The sequence below is a fragment of the Rousettus aegyptiacus genome, unplaced genomic scaffold (assembly GCF_014176215.1).
Source record: "Rousettus aegyptiacus isolate mRouAeg1 unplaced genomic scaffold, mRouAeg1.p scaffold_m13_p_16, whole genome shotgun sequence".
NCBI classification, from domain to species: domain Eukaryota; kingdom Metazoa; phylum Chordata; class Mammalia; order Chiroptera; family Pteropodidae; genus Rousettus; species Rousettus aegyptiacus.
The window spans coordinates 54,174,968-54,188,688 of record NW_023416291.1 but is presented as its reverse complement, the minus strand read 5'-3'; the positions used below and the strand labels follow the sequence as shown (position 1 = coordinate 54,188,688).

Here is a 13,721-nt window from a genome sequence, read left to right as displayed (position 1 = left end):
CGGGACCCAGGCCCATGAGTGCTCAGGGCCTTCCAGTGGCCAGAGGCGGGGGACAGCAGCTACCCGGACGCCAGTCACAGAGACCTATCTCGGGCTGGCCCCCCCCTTTCCAACTGGTGCCCCTGGGCAAGCTGAGTCAGGGCCTGGCATGGGCAGGGCTGACAATGCACGTGGAGAGGCCTGGGAAGGAACAGAGATGGACTGGGAGACCCCATGCAGGCAGGCGAGGGGCCAAGCGGCCAGTGGACCTGTTAGTGCTGGCCATGAGGGTGCATCACTGCGTGCCCCACCCCGAGGTGCCCCACAGTACACTGGGACTCCAAGCACTCCATGTTTTCTGGAAGCCTCCACACGTGGCTCCATACTAACTGCTGGGCCCTATACAGAGGCCTGAGCTGCTCGAGGCCACAGGTAACTGCACCCTCCCCAGTTCCCTGTCGTCACCAGCCCAGGACCAATGACACACGGGGCGCAGTGCCGGGGGGCCTGGGTGAGGCTGCTTCTCTCAGACACAAACACTGGTCTTCAGACGGAAGCGCTACGCGCGCCGGACATGGCTGTGTTCACCTGCCGCCCACAGCGGCCCCCGGCAGCCCTTTCATCCGGACCCTCTGCTCAGCCGGGGCCAGTCCTCACCTGGGGCTTCTCATGCTGAGAGCCTGTGGCCTCAGAGGAGGGGCCTTCCCGGGGACCTGTGGTGGCCAGACCCCCCGCACCGGCACCACGGCCCACACAGGGCAGGGCTCGCCACAAGCGCCCAGGCAGCTGTCACGGTTCTTGGGACTTGTGCTTCAACTTGACTGGGGGGGGAGCCGTCTGTTCAAACGCTTGCACCAGTGTCCTTGGGGAAGGGAGCTGGCAGTGACCCCCACACCTCAGGGCTCCCACATCACCCCTGCCCCAAATGCCCACCTGCAGCTTGACCACCCAGGTGTCCAGCCAAAGAACTTGGCAACCTGCGTCCTTGCCAACAGTCCCAGGCTGCTAGCCAGGGCACAGGGAGGACAGGATGGCACCCGTGGCCAAAGCACGGGGGCTCCAGGGGACTGAGAGCATCAGGCTCTGACAACCTCTGCCCTCCCGGAGGCCACTGTCCCTGGTACCCCGCCCTAGGGAGCGCTCAGCCGTGCAATGCACTTTGGGACAGAAGAGTCTGGGCCGCAGCGCCAGCGCTGGTCAGGCCAGGAGCAGTAATCCTCACCCTCCCCCGTCACTGACCCCCAGGCAGAGCCCGCCAGGCTGCAGACAGTGAGGCTGTTGGACTTGAAGGCCAGAGTTCACGTCCACGTGCAGCAAACACAAAAGGTCAAAGCAGATGTGGGACATCCAGCCCCAGGTGTACCACCGATTTATTGGAAACGTCTGGGTTGTGCCGTGTGCCAACAGACACGCTCTAAGCATCATGGCTTCGCCTGGCCGGGTGGGCATGTGGAGCGCTGCCCTGCACTCCCCTTCTGGAGGGTGACAGGCTGATGGCCTGTCCCTCGCTTGCAGACTGGGAGGCAAGATGCTTCAAGAACGTTTCTCTGGCCCACAGGGACCCTGTAGGCTGTCATACGAGGAGCTCAGGTGGTGACAGTGAGTCCAGGGGCCCAGCCAGCCCAGGCCAGCAGCAACGGGCCCTTCAGAGAAGAGCAAATGGGGGGGCCGTCTTCCAGCCATGCCCACAAGGTGTCCCCGAGGCCTGGGGAAGGAAACACCTGGGAAGGGTGAGGGGCACCTTCCTTCCCGCAAACCCAGTCCCCAAACAGGGGCCTCAGGGAAGATGGGGCATCAATGCCCCAATGTGGCCAGGCCACCCAGGCCCCTCTGGGGACACGGGAGCTCCCAGCACAGCTGCCACTCAGCGCAGAGCAAGTCCCCAGGATTCCAGGGCCGCCCCCTGCGGTCAGTGCTCTGTGGCCGAGCGTGCCCACCCCACTAGATGTGCTCCATGTCTGCGTCCTGGTCGGGCTCCTCGTCCTCGTCCTCATCCTCGTCGTCTTCATCGGCACCTGGCTTGTCCAGCGGCGCCTCGCCGTCCCGGGCCAGCTCCTCCACGTGGGCCAGCATGTCGGCCATCAGCGCCTCCTCCAGCCGCTTGCGGACCTGCTGCACCAGCTCCTCCTGCTTCCTGGGGACACACATGCGCGCTGGCAGGCCATGTCCTGTCTCTGGAAGACCGGGGCGCGCAGCCAGGAGGACGGGGCCCTGCCGGGGACGGCCTGCTGTCTTTGGGCCTGGTACCGTGGACCAGCAGCTGCCGGGGCCTGGCCCGCACGCCCACCCGCCTCCCTCGTCTGGAGCTCTGCGTCTTCGCGACCCCAACACGTGTCTGTTACCGGGTCTGGCGACTGCTGGCCTGACCCCATCTCGTCTTCCCATTCCCCCTCCCGCTCAGCCTCGTCTGCTTGGCTGGCCACTCATGTCCGCAGGTGGGACCGAACCCCCCGCCTGACCCGTGGCCCGAGCCCCTCGCTGCAGCGACTTCTGTCCCTGGAAGTTCTGCTCAGCCTCATGGAGCCACCGAGCGCGGCCGGGCAGTGCCGTCCTCTGACACTCTCCACCCCGCCCCGCCCTGCCCGTGGCTTCGTCTCCCATGGGGCACAGAGCTCCTTCTGTGCCCACCTGGTTCCCGACAGAAACCACCAGCACGCCCCGACCCCGGGCACCAGCGGCTGCTGTGCCCAGTCCCCTGAGGGTTCCCAGGGAGCCGGCTCTCTCGGCCGCGGCCTCCTGGGCCTCAGCGAGCGCACGCACCCTCCACACCTTCTAGACGTTTTCTGTCCAGTGCGGGTTCACGCCAGCACTTTGCCAGGACGCCTCCACGCCGAGTCCACCTGCGCCTGGGCACCACTGCCTCAGGCCCCGGGACATGACCAGCTCCACCTCTCACCCCCCTTGCTTCTCGTTCCCGCCATGCTCTGGAGCCCCCTCCCCTATTCCCAGCCACGGCCGGTACCCGACTCCTCAGCAGGTGCCTCAAAGGCTTCACACCCCCATGCTCAGAGACACACGGGCCACGCACGCGGGGGAGAGAATGGTGGCTACCTGATGTCCTCGTCGGTCACCATGAAGGCCTTGCAGAGGGGCTGCGCCGTGTTCAGCCACACCCCGGGGTTCTTCTCCACGGCAGCCGAGAGCTGCCCGGTGATGGGCATGGTGCTGGTGTGCAGGGCGCTGGCGATGGCCGACAGCAGGGTCTCGTCGGTGCAACCGGGCCCCACGCCTGCCGGGGAGCAGGAGGCGCGGTCGCCACCACGCACCGGCCTGGGTCCCTCGGCCTTGGCTTTTGTCCCCGCAACCCTCTCACAGGGAGGCGACCGCTTGCACGACAGCGAAGGAGCGCCGCGCGCCGCTCACGGCACAGGAGCGAGGCTGCGGCCCGGGCCCTCGGGGCCTCAGGACATGTGTCCTAGGAGTCCAGCCCCCACCGCACCCCCAGCTGCGCTCTGCTCCGAGGGGCCGTCTGGGGGTCCGAAGCACAGGCAGGGGGCTCCCTCCACCCGCCCTGGGGCCGGGGTTACCTTGCAGGCCCTTGGGGAGGTCCATGGTCTTCACGAGCTCCTCAGCGATGTCAAAGGCATTCAGACCACTCAGCTTCTTCTCCCAGAAGAGCTGTCGCCAACCAGACAGACAGATGTGAGACTCACGGCCAGCGACCCGGAGCAGATGGGACGGTCGGAGCCACCTGCTTGACCTGACCCCCAGACTGGCTGGGGCTGCTGGCGCCCCCACTTAGGACACACTGGGGGCACATCCTCCCAGGACAGAGAGACATGAACCCCGATTCTGGGCAGGATAGGAACCCAGGATATCGGACATGCCATCCATACTGATGGGTCGTAGTCCCCGAAAGGCCTCTGTCTGGCACACCCGCTGCCCAGCGAGCATCCAAAAACACGCCTGGACACACGCGGGTCCAACTTCTGAAGAGCGGGTCATGAAGCCACACACGCGCGCGTCCTGGAGACAGCCCCACAAGACGCAATCACCTGCTCGAGGACGCAGTGGCCCAGCGCCCGGCAGCTGTGAGCAGGCGGGAGCAACTCTGCTCCCCAGAGGACTCGGTTCTGGGGCGACCACGGCCAACCATGGCACTGAGGTAGAGGGACCCACCGCCTCTAAAGAGCGGGCAAGCTGGGGCGACTGAGGGCTCGAAGCGGGGCCCACACGCTCACCTGCCGGGGCTGCTCCACGGCCTTCTGGGGGTCGCTCTTCACCTTGTTGCTGGGATGGTTGGTGATCTTGGTCACCGGCTGCTTGAAGATGGAGGCCGTCTGCCTGACGGGGAGGGCCGTGTTCAAGTCAGGCTTGCCCTGTGGAGACACACGTGCTGCACCCGGGCCGCCCGGAGCCCGGCTCCTGTGCCCGCTGCCGCCACGGCCATGGCACCGTGGACCCAGAGGCGAGGCCAGGCCCAGGCCCTGCCCATCTGCTGCCCTATCCTTGCCTCCTGCACCTCGGTGTCCACGCAGCGTGGGCTCAGGGGCACTGCTGAACCTGTGTCCATCAGGGATCGGGGGGCACAGTGCCACTGAAAGCACCGTGCTGGGCGGGACGGTGCGACAGGCACGTCAGAAACAGCTGGGGACCATGCCAGGGCCGCCCCAAGGACAGAGTGACAGACGGTGCCTCATCTTTCTGCGTCTCTGTGGCCTCCAAACGCCTAGCAAACCGGCGCGACTTCAACAGCAGGACCAGCGACCGCGACGGTGCCGGCGCCCTCCTGGGCTCGGCGGGCTGCGGCGCTGCCCCGACCCCCGCGCGCCCGCCGGCCGCTCACCTTGACCTGGTTGGAGGAGTCGTAGCGCACGCGCTGCCGGCTCTTGTGCGCCTTGCTCATCAGCATCTTGCCCGTGCGGAAGTCGAAGGCGCTCAGGTCCATGGAGCCGCCCAGGTAGCGTGCCAGCTGGGGCTTGCTCCGGAACTTCTTCCCGCTCGGGCTGCGGGCAGAGAGGGCTCAGCGGCCGCCCCACGTGCTGCACCCCCCACCCACACCCACGGGCCAGGGAGTGGGGATGAACGCGCCCGGACCTAGAGAGGGGGCCTGGGCCTGGGGGCCTGGCTGACGTTTCCAGAACATTCCAGAAACAGTAGGCCCTGTTCTTGAGAAAACACCCAAAGCTATCAGGTGTTTGAGAGACGAGCCCTAACGGCAGCCTCCTTGTGGCTGCAGCGCCAGGGACCAGGGTCTCCGGGGGGGCTTGGCAGTAAAATCTCATTAAGATTCAGGCCAGGACCCCAAACAGCCACCCGACCGTGACAGAGCTGGGAAGCAGGAAGCACCGGGACCCAGCTAGGAAGCTCTGCGTCCCCCTCGGCTCCCTCGGTCACAGCGACACCGCGTGGCGCCAGCCCGCCACGCGAGCGCCTGTCCACGCCGAACCGCACACCCGCCCGTCCCCCACGGCACGAGTCACGACAGCCAAGAGGGGGACACAGCCCGAGTGCCCAGCAACAGACGGACGCGGCGCGTCACACGGGGCGGCGGCGCTCGGCCACGAAGAGCAGGGGGAGGCGCTGATGCGCGCCGCGGACGGGCTGTGACCACACGGCGCTCAGCGAGACGCCAGATGCACGAGGCCACGCAGCGTGCGACTCCACTGACGCGTCCAGAGCAGGCGCGGCCAGACAGGAAGTGGGCGCGAGGGGCCGGGCAGGGCCACGGCGGTGACTGCTGGCGGGCGCGGGGCTCTCTCTGAAACCTCTCGGAAGAGCCCCTCGTCTGCGCCAGCGCACGCTGCCCTCCCGCTGCCCTCCCCCATGTCCCAGGCCGGCTGGGGCCTGCTACGGCCACGAGGAGACCCGCTTCTGCAGGGACGCATGGCCAGCGGCGCCCTGGGCACAGGCGGCCCCACCAGGACCTCTTACTGGGCAAGGTCGTCGCCGGACCCTGTGGTCTTTCCCGCACCTGGCCACATCCGCTGGGACAGGGCGCCCAGCGGAGACCCCACTGCCTCGAGTTCTGAGGCGCTGCTGGAGACCCCACTCCTGGTGTGCTCCCTGCTGGCCAATGTGACACCAGCCACGTGCCCAGGGTAGCAGAGACCCTGGCCCACTCGGGCCTCAGATACAGCCACCCTGCTTCCTGTCCCGCCTTTGCAAACAAATGGGAACGAGGGACAGAGACAGAGGCGGATCGGCCGGGGCTTAGGGTGGGCGTGGGGGCAGTGACAGGCAAAGGGGCTGTGGCTCTTTTCGGGGCAATGAAGTTGTCCTAAAGTGTTGGTGGCCACGTGTCTGTGAATTTGCCCAGGCCACTCAACACTGTACACTGTAAGTGGGTGACTTGGGTGCTATGTGCACCCTGTCTCAATAGAAGCATGAGTGCCAGGGGCTCAGGAAGGGAACAAGGAGTGATGTTAACAGGCACAGGGGCCTGTTCTGGGGTGATGAGAACGTTCTGGAACTAGGCAGTGGTGGTGGTTGCACAATGTTGTGAAGGTACTAAAAACGGCAGAATTGTGCACTTTTAAAGGGTGAACTGCATGGCATGTTACTTACACCTCAATTTTCAAAAAAGGCTTTGCAGATCTGTATTGACATAGGAAGCCATCCCTGACATTCCCACGGCGGCCCTTCTCTGGAGCATGGGGTCCGGCTGGCCATGGGACAGGAGCTGACGCCCAGAGCCCAAGGGAATGATGCAGGACAGAAACTCGGGCTCGGCCCCCACCGTTCCACTACATGTACAGCTCATCTGTGGACGGGGCTGCCAGGAGGATGGCCCGGACCTGTGAGCAGCACCCACACCACGCCCCAGAGGAGGGCTTGTGACCCGCGTTGCCCAGTGAGGCCCAAACAGGAAGGCACAGCTGTCACACACTGACCCCAGCCTGCCGCCCAGGGAAGCGGGCTGACATGCTAAGCCCCTTCAAGTGCTTTTCCCAAGAGTCTTTCTACTTCTAAAATGAGATCTGGAAAAGTTCTCTGTTTTGCACGCCCCAAAGCATCACTCCTTAGGTCAGGGTACTCACCTCCCCCAGTACTCATCAAGCAGCAAGACTGTTTTCACAAAGAAAACACTGGATGTCGAGCAGATGCCTGCCACGCCCCCCCCATCCCCACTGATGCGGGGAGCAGGGTTCAGCCAGGTCAAGGCGGTAGGCTGGGGGGAGTGAGGCCCTGGTACTGCCTTTGGGGTCACTCCACCCATCTTGCACGGCAACCCTGCAAAGGACGCACTCCCTCCCTCCCACTCCACTTTCTGGACCAGGGAACAGAGGCTTGCGTGCCCGGAGGCAGAGCCTCGGCCAGGCTCCAGGACTCGGCAGCCTCCCCTCCGCACTAAGAAAACAGGACTCTCCTGCACTCCTGCCCTGTCACCTGGTTCAGCAGGGGGCTCCCGGGGGTGGCACGGCCAGGAACCGAAATTCTAGAAAGCTCGTCTCATACCACACATCCCCCAGACTTGCCACCACTGGGAGGGTGACACCCGGTGGGTCGGGGCAGACACCTGGGAGTGGCAGTAGACCCCTGGCCCCACGCCTCTCCCACCTCAGGCTCCTGACTCGGTGAAGCTGCGGGAAGCTGGAACTCGCACCTGTCCGGCCCTGGTCTGGAGCTTTCCCCACCTCCGGAAGTTCACACGAGGGGAGGGGCTGGGGCCTGAGAGGGTCCTGGCAAGGTAGGCACTAGAGGTGGGGGGATGACGGTCTCAGGGCCCCCCAGCCATGCCGGCCTTGGCCAGCCCCCGAGCTGGGGCCGGCTCTCTGCCTCTCCAGGCTGCTGCCTGGCTGCTCCCCACACCTCCACTCGTCTCAGCTGTCACCTCCTCAGACACCCTTCCTGACCTGCTCCAGCTCCAATCAGATCCCCGCACTTCTCAGCGCATCACTCGCTCATAACTACAGCAAGAGTGATGACTGATGCCTCAACTGTCACCCAGGAGGGGAGAGCCAGGGTCTCACTCCCAGCTGAACGACCAGAACCCAGCCGGTGCTTTAGAGGCATTTGTTAAATTAACAACGGGGCAGAGGCAGAAACCTGCCTCAGCCTTTGAACCTGAGGAAGCAGCCCCGAGCATGCCTGCAGGGAAACGAGGCAGGCAGTACCAGCCTGAGGGCTCCTGGCCGGCCCAGGAGGACAGAACTACGACCACTTAGTCTTTCTAAAGAGCCAGCAAGGGAGTGATGTCGCAGTAGCAGGTGGCAGAGAAAGGAAACGCACACGTCCCTAAGAAATGCGGCTGGCAGTGTCACTGTGTCGATGCTTAAAATACCGGGTCCAGCCAATTACGGCCACCATCGGGGGTCCACAGTTCCCCGAGACTTTTCGGAAACCAAAGCCTCAGCTTGTCCTGGGTGGGTCGCCATCCCTTTCCTCACTCTCTCTCTCAAAACGGGGCTAGCAAAGGCCCGTGGGGGCCCCAAGGGCTGGAGGATGGGCGTCGGTCCTGTCTTAACTGGGCCTCCCAGAGCCAATTTCTGGTTCCACCAACGGGAGCATATCCCCACTACCCGCTGGCCCCCTATGAGTGGCAGACAGGCATCCTGCGCAGTGTTTCACCTGGGACCTGAAGCAAAGGGGAGGAAGCCTTGCAAGCCGGCTCAAAAACAAGAGCATCCACCCCCAGTCTGGGAAAAAATAAGGCGGCGGCGGCGGCAAACAGCCGGCGGCCCGCCATCGGGACTAGGCCGTGGTTCTCCCGCTAATTGTTTGCTCCATGGAGGCGGTCCCGGCCACTTTTCCCAGGCCGAAGGCAATTTCTCCTTACAGTTTCGGGGTAATTCTGAAAATCCTCAGATCACCAATAACGGCAAAGAAAGCCGGGGCGTGCGGGGCTCACAAAATCTCACGTTCCGCGTCTCTCCGAAAGGACGGGACATGACCCACGGGGGCTGGCGCCCTCGGAACATGCCCACAGATGGGGATGGCGGCACTTCATAAACAAGCAGCCTCGGGCTCGGCCATCCGGGGAAAGGCTCAGGAACCTGAATTCCTAGGCGCGCTTTCCGCGGTCATCAGAGGAAACCCTGCTGCCTGAAACCTCGTGTCGCCACCCGCCTCAGGCTGCGCCCGGCCCTAACAGCGCCCACGCCGATCAAAGGGACAGCCCAGCCCCCACCCCCGCCTCCCAGCGGCGTCTGGCCCGCACCGGGCGCTCCCTGACCCGCCCGCAGTTTTGCCGCGGCCGCAGAACAAAGGCTGCTGCCCGACCGCCTGGGGCCGGTTCGCGAGCCATGCGGCCGCGCTGGGGGCGCACGCGCACTGGGCCGGGGCTCTGTCGCGCACGCAAGCGCACTGGGGCGAGGGGCCGTCGCGCGCGGGCACGCACGCGCACTGGGCCAGGCGCCCGCCGCGCGCCGGTACGCACGCACGCACGACGCACGCGCGGGGCCCAGGCCGCGGCCCGGGTAGGGGTGCCCCGGCCGCCGCAGAGGCCGCTGGGAGGCGCCCGTTGAGGCCCTACCCGGCCGGCACGTTCATTCACCTATAGTAAAAGACATCCCTGTGGCCGGCCGACAGCCCCGACCTTCTGGGCACTTCTTCCCTCTCCCAGCCCTGCGGGAGCGCCGGACACTCCCACCTCTTCCGCTCCATCGCGACCGGCTCCTCGGCCCGCCGCCGCCTCCGCCCGGACCCCCGGTCTCCGCCGGCACCTCAGCTCCTCCGTCGCCGCCGCCGCCGCCGCCACTTGCCGTGGCTGTGCTGGCCCGCAGGCCCCCTCCCTCCACCCCCAGCCGGGCGCGCGCCGGCTTTGCCGCCCTCTCAGCCCCCTCCCCGCGCTCGCCAGCCCCCGCTCGGGGGGCCCGCTCCGCCCACCCGCCCGCGCGCGGGGCCGCGTGCTGCGCAGGCGCCGCGGAAGCCCCGCCCCGCGAGGCCCGGGCCCACCCCTCGGCGGCGGCGCCAATCAGCACGCGGAGTGGGGGCGGGGCCTGGGGGCCGGGCGCCTTCGCCGTCTCGCGCCTGCGCCCTGTCACCGCGAGCGGCCTGCGGCAGCTGCCTTCTGTCCTCTGTCCCCATCTCCCCTCGCGGAGCCTGGGATGCGCATCCAGTGCCGGCCCTCCGTTCCGCCTGTCTTGTCTCCCGGCGTCCAGCTTCTTCACTGGCGTCTACATCCGGGGCCATCGTCGGTGACCACGGCCCTGCAAATTCCCAAGTCCCACCTAACGCTTTTCTGACGCCTCCGGGAATACGCTCCTCTCTCGCCTCCACCTTAGTTCAGCCACCCTCTGTCGTTCCTGGGGCTCCAGGACCTTAGGGAACCTCTCGTTCCCCCGAGTCCCCTGCTCCCGTAACCCGTTCCTGTCCCCAGCTAGAGGATCCAGGTGGCGCTTCCCCCTCAGTCCCTCTCCTGGCTGCATTACTTCCCCAGGGCAGAGCCTGGTTGGCCCAGGGCAGATGCTTAAGATTGTTGCTTGAGTGGACAGAGCTGTGGCCGGCGCCAGGAGTAGGCTGGACCTCCTAACGGCCTTCTCTGGGTGAGCGGGGAGGGTGTGGTGGGTAGACCACCCAGGAAGCAGAGGGGTGGTCTGCACACCAGGTTCTTCCCTGCAGGTGTCTTCCCAGCCCGGGGGCCATGATTTATGCTCAGGTTGGAGACAGATCCTGGGCGGGAAACCCAGGAGCAGACCGCTATCACTCAGGATTCCTTATGGTCCTTCCCTCCTGGGGTCCCCATGGGACAGCTGCAGAGCCCAAAGCTGACTTGGGTGAGCAGGGCTGCGCCGTCACAGAATGAAGGGCAAAGCGGCCAAGCGGGCACCTTGAAAGGGCGGTGTCAGGGTTACAGAGCTGGCTCGAAGCCTTCGACTCCTGCCTGCAGAGTTCAGGCTAAACCCCGGACTCCGTGGAGGGCGATGCTCCTAAGCACTCTGGTTTTCCCGCGTGCAGAAGATTTCTCACGTTAGAGCTTATGGCTGCAAGGAAGTACACATGCATTATAAGTAGTGAAACCACCTGAAGACAGAAAGTACTAATTCCTCTGTGTTGGGGGTCACAGAATCACCCCTACATCCTGCTTGCAGTCATTTTGGGTGTATGCATAAGTGGAATTCCAAAAATGGGGTTGCCGGGAACCACCATCCTGTCTACAGCTGCTGCCCCATTGTACATTGCCACCCGCGCATGAGGGTTCCAGTCTCGCCACATCTTTGCCAACACTTGTTATTTTCTGGGTTTCATTTTTGTTTTTGATAATAACCACCATGACGGGTATGTGGTGTTGGGGCACAAGACTTTGACCTCAAGGACAGCTGCAAATACACACCCTGTGTGCCCCCACCTTCTCAGGAATCCTGTCCTGGCCCCTCACCTGCTTTTCAGAGAATCTAGCCCAAGCCAGTGCCCTGGGATCACTCCTCAAGGGGCTGGTTTAGAGGCCCTGTCTGCTGGCATGTGACCTGACCAGAAGGGTGGACATGACCTCAGGAGGGAGGGACAGGGCTGTCCACTCACCCTCTTCGGCTGGGCCCTCCGTATACCTCCTTCCAGGCCGGCTGGCTCATTCCCCAAGCAGACACCCCCTTTTTGCCAGTCTCCGCAAAAGGAAAAGAAAAGTTAAACCAGAGGTGTCATATGAGGAACCTTTAGAATAGACTTTCTATGGCAGAGTCCCCCCTAGGCGCTGGTGACATCGGCAGGTCACACTGTGGGAGGCCACCGTGAGCACTGTGGGGCGATGAGCAGCATCCCTGGCCTCACCCACTCGATGGCAGGAGCGCCCCTAGTGTGACACCCACAAATATCCTCAGAGACTGCCAAGGACTCTGCAAGCTAAAATGAGGCTAAGGAGGCACTTTCCCGGGGCACAGATTTAAGGGGTGCCAAATACCTCAGTCATCAGAAAGAATGGTGTCTAATGCAATATTGTAACAATTCAAAACGAATGCAAAAAACTTCTGAACAAAATGTCAGAATTTTAAGTAAATACAGGATTGAACAGTGCTATACGAAGCCGCTTCGAAGGCCAAGACAAAATAAGAAATGTGCCCTTATATGTTTTTATGTCGTTCTTTAAATGGTTACCTTTTACCCCCGATTGTTAAAGTGGTTGAAAAAGTTACGATATCTAAGAGGAATTGTATTTCTTATTGTAAATTCAATTATTTAACTTATATATGCTATTTGTACCAAAACTTGGATATATTAGAATTTCATTTTTCTGGTTTTCACAGAGGTAAACGTATCTATTTTTTTTTTAATGTGTCCACTTCTAGATTTCTTAAAATTCAATTTATTGTGCACCGTTGGTTGACAACATGTGAACTTCAGCTGTACTACTCTGTCACATGATACCTGTGTGGTCCATGGCATGCTAGCCACCCAAGGCCCAGTGAGGCCGCTTCCATCACCTCCCATCTGACCCCTTCACCCCCTCTTGCTCCGCCCACCCTCTTCCCCTCTGGTAACCACCATTCTGTTGTCTGTAGCTGTGAATTTGTTTCTTTGTTTTGTTTTATATCCCACATGTGAGTGAAATCGCACGATTCCTGTCCTTTTCTGTCTGACATTTCACTAGTATGATACGCTCAAGACCCAGCCACGGTGTCACAAATGGCAGGATTTCATCTTCTCTTGTGGCTAAGTGATATTGCATTGTACACATGAACCCCTTCATCGAGTCATCTATCGAAGGCCACTTTGGTTGTTTCCAAATCCTGGCTGTTGTGAATAATGCTGCAATGAGTAACAGGTTGCATATACCTTTACAAATGTTTTCAAATTTGGGGGTAGATACCCAAAGAGGGATAACTGGGTCATGAGATAGTTCTACCTGTAATTTTTTCCAGATCTTCCATACTGTCTTCCACAATGGCTACAAGAGCTTACCTTCCCATCAACAGTGCATGCGGTTCCTTTTTCCCACAACCTGTGCGACACTTATTTTTGTTGATAACAGCTATTCTGACAGGTGAGGTGGCAGCTCTCTGTGGTGTCGATTTGCATTTCCCTAGTAGCTAGTGAGGCCGAGCACCTTTTCATATGACAGGGCCATCTGTGTGTCTTCCTTGGAAAGTGTTCAGGTCTTCTCATGTTTTAATAGGATTATTTGTTTTGTTGCTGTTGAGTTGTATGGGTCATTTATATATTTTGGATATCAGCCTCTTGTCAGAAATATCATCTGCAAATCTCTCTCCCATTCAGCTGGTTGCCATTTTTTTTACTGAGTGTTCCTTTGGCAGTGCAGAAGCTTTTAGTTCGATGTAATTCCATTTGTTTTCTATTTCTCTGGCTTTGGGGGTCAAGTTCACAAAAACTCATCTGAGACCAGGGACATTAAGTTTAGTGCCTATGTTTTCTTCTGTGTGTTTTATTGTTTCAGGTCTTACATTTAAGTCTTTAATCCACTTTGAGTTAATTTTTGTGTGTGGCGGGCTGGTTTCACTCTTGCATGTGGCTGTCCAGTTTTCCCAGAGTCATTTTTTGAAGACTTTCCCGGTTGTGTATTTTTGGCTCCTTTGTTGAAAATTAGTCCCCCTTGTGAGTGGGTTTCTTTCCAGGCTCGCAGGGCTCCCCCCTTGGTCTCTTGTGTTTGCTGCCAGTGCCATGCTGTCGTGAGTGTGGTGGCTTTGTCGCCCGGCGGGAAGTCAGGGAGTGGCGTGGCCTCGGTTATTCCCGGGGCCTGATGGGCGTTTCTCTCCCTGCGCACCCAACTCGGTGAACGCCTTCCTGACACCTGCTAGGCGCTGGCTTGCTCTCCTGGCCTCGCAGGTTACCAAGCCGACGTCTCTTTTCCTTCCAGCAGGTGGTGCTAGAGCGCGTTTTCTCACCTGCCTGAGGAGCACCTGCAGGAT

General features: G+C 61.6%; 1 protein-coding gene across 3 annotated transcripts; it reads right to left on the bottom strand.

The window, feature by feature from the left end:
- Window positions 1-1,306: 1,306 nt before the first annotated feature.
- Window positions 1,307-9,687, bottom strand: MBD3 (methyl-CpG binding domain protein 3). 3 transcript variants are annotated; one of them, XM_016126632.2, is made up of 6 exons: window positions 9,416-9,687; window positions 4,766-4,925; window positions 4,161-4,298; window positions 3,507-3,597; window positions 3,031-3,208; window positions 1,307-2,113 (listed from the first exon to the last, which is right to left on the bottom strand). In XM_016126632.2, exons 1-6 carry the CDS (start codon window positions 9,523-9,525, stop codon window positions 1,921-1,923), a joined length of 870 nt encoding a protein of 289 aa, XP_015982118.1. In that variant the 5' UTR covers window positions 9,526-9,687; the 3' UTR covers window positions 1,307-1,920. The 3 variants fall into 3 exon arrangements, with proteins under 3 accessions (XP_015982118.1, XP_015982119.1, XP_015982120.2); XM_016126633.2 differs by having other exon boundaries at window positions 9,512-9,683; XM_016126634.2 differs by lacking the exon at window positions 9,416-9,687 and adding an exon at window positions 6,960-9,056.
- Between the last annotated feature and the right edge of the window lie 4,034 nt (window positions 9,688-13,721).

Excerpts from the sequence above, each read along its gene's own strand:
- MBD3 (XM_016126634.2), bottom strand. The coding sequence starts at position 7,138 with ATGGGTGGAGTGACCCCAAAGGCAGTACCAGGGCCTCACTCCCCCCAG. Across the intron at positions 4,299-4,765 it reads ACTCCTCCAACCAGGTCAAG|GGCAAGCCTGACTTGAACAC; the intron begins GTGAGCGGCCGG and ends GTGTCTCCACAG. Across the intron at positions 2,114-3,030 it reads GTGACCGACGAGGACATCAG|GAAGCAGGAGGAGCTGGTGC; the intron begins GTAGCCACCATT and ends GTGTGTCCCCAG.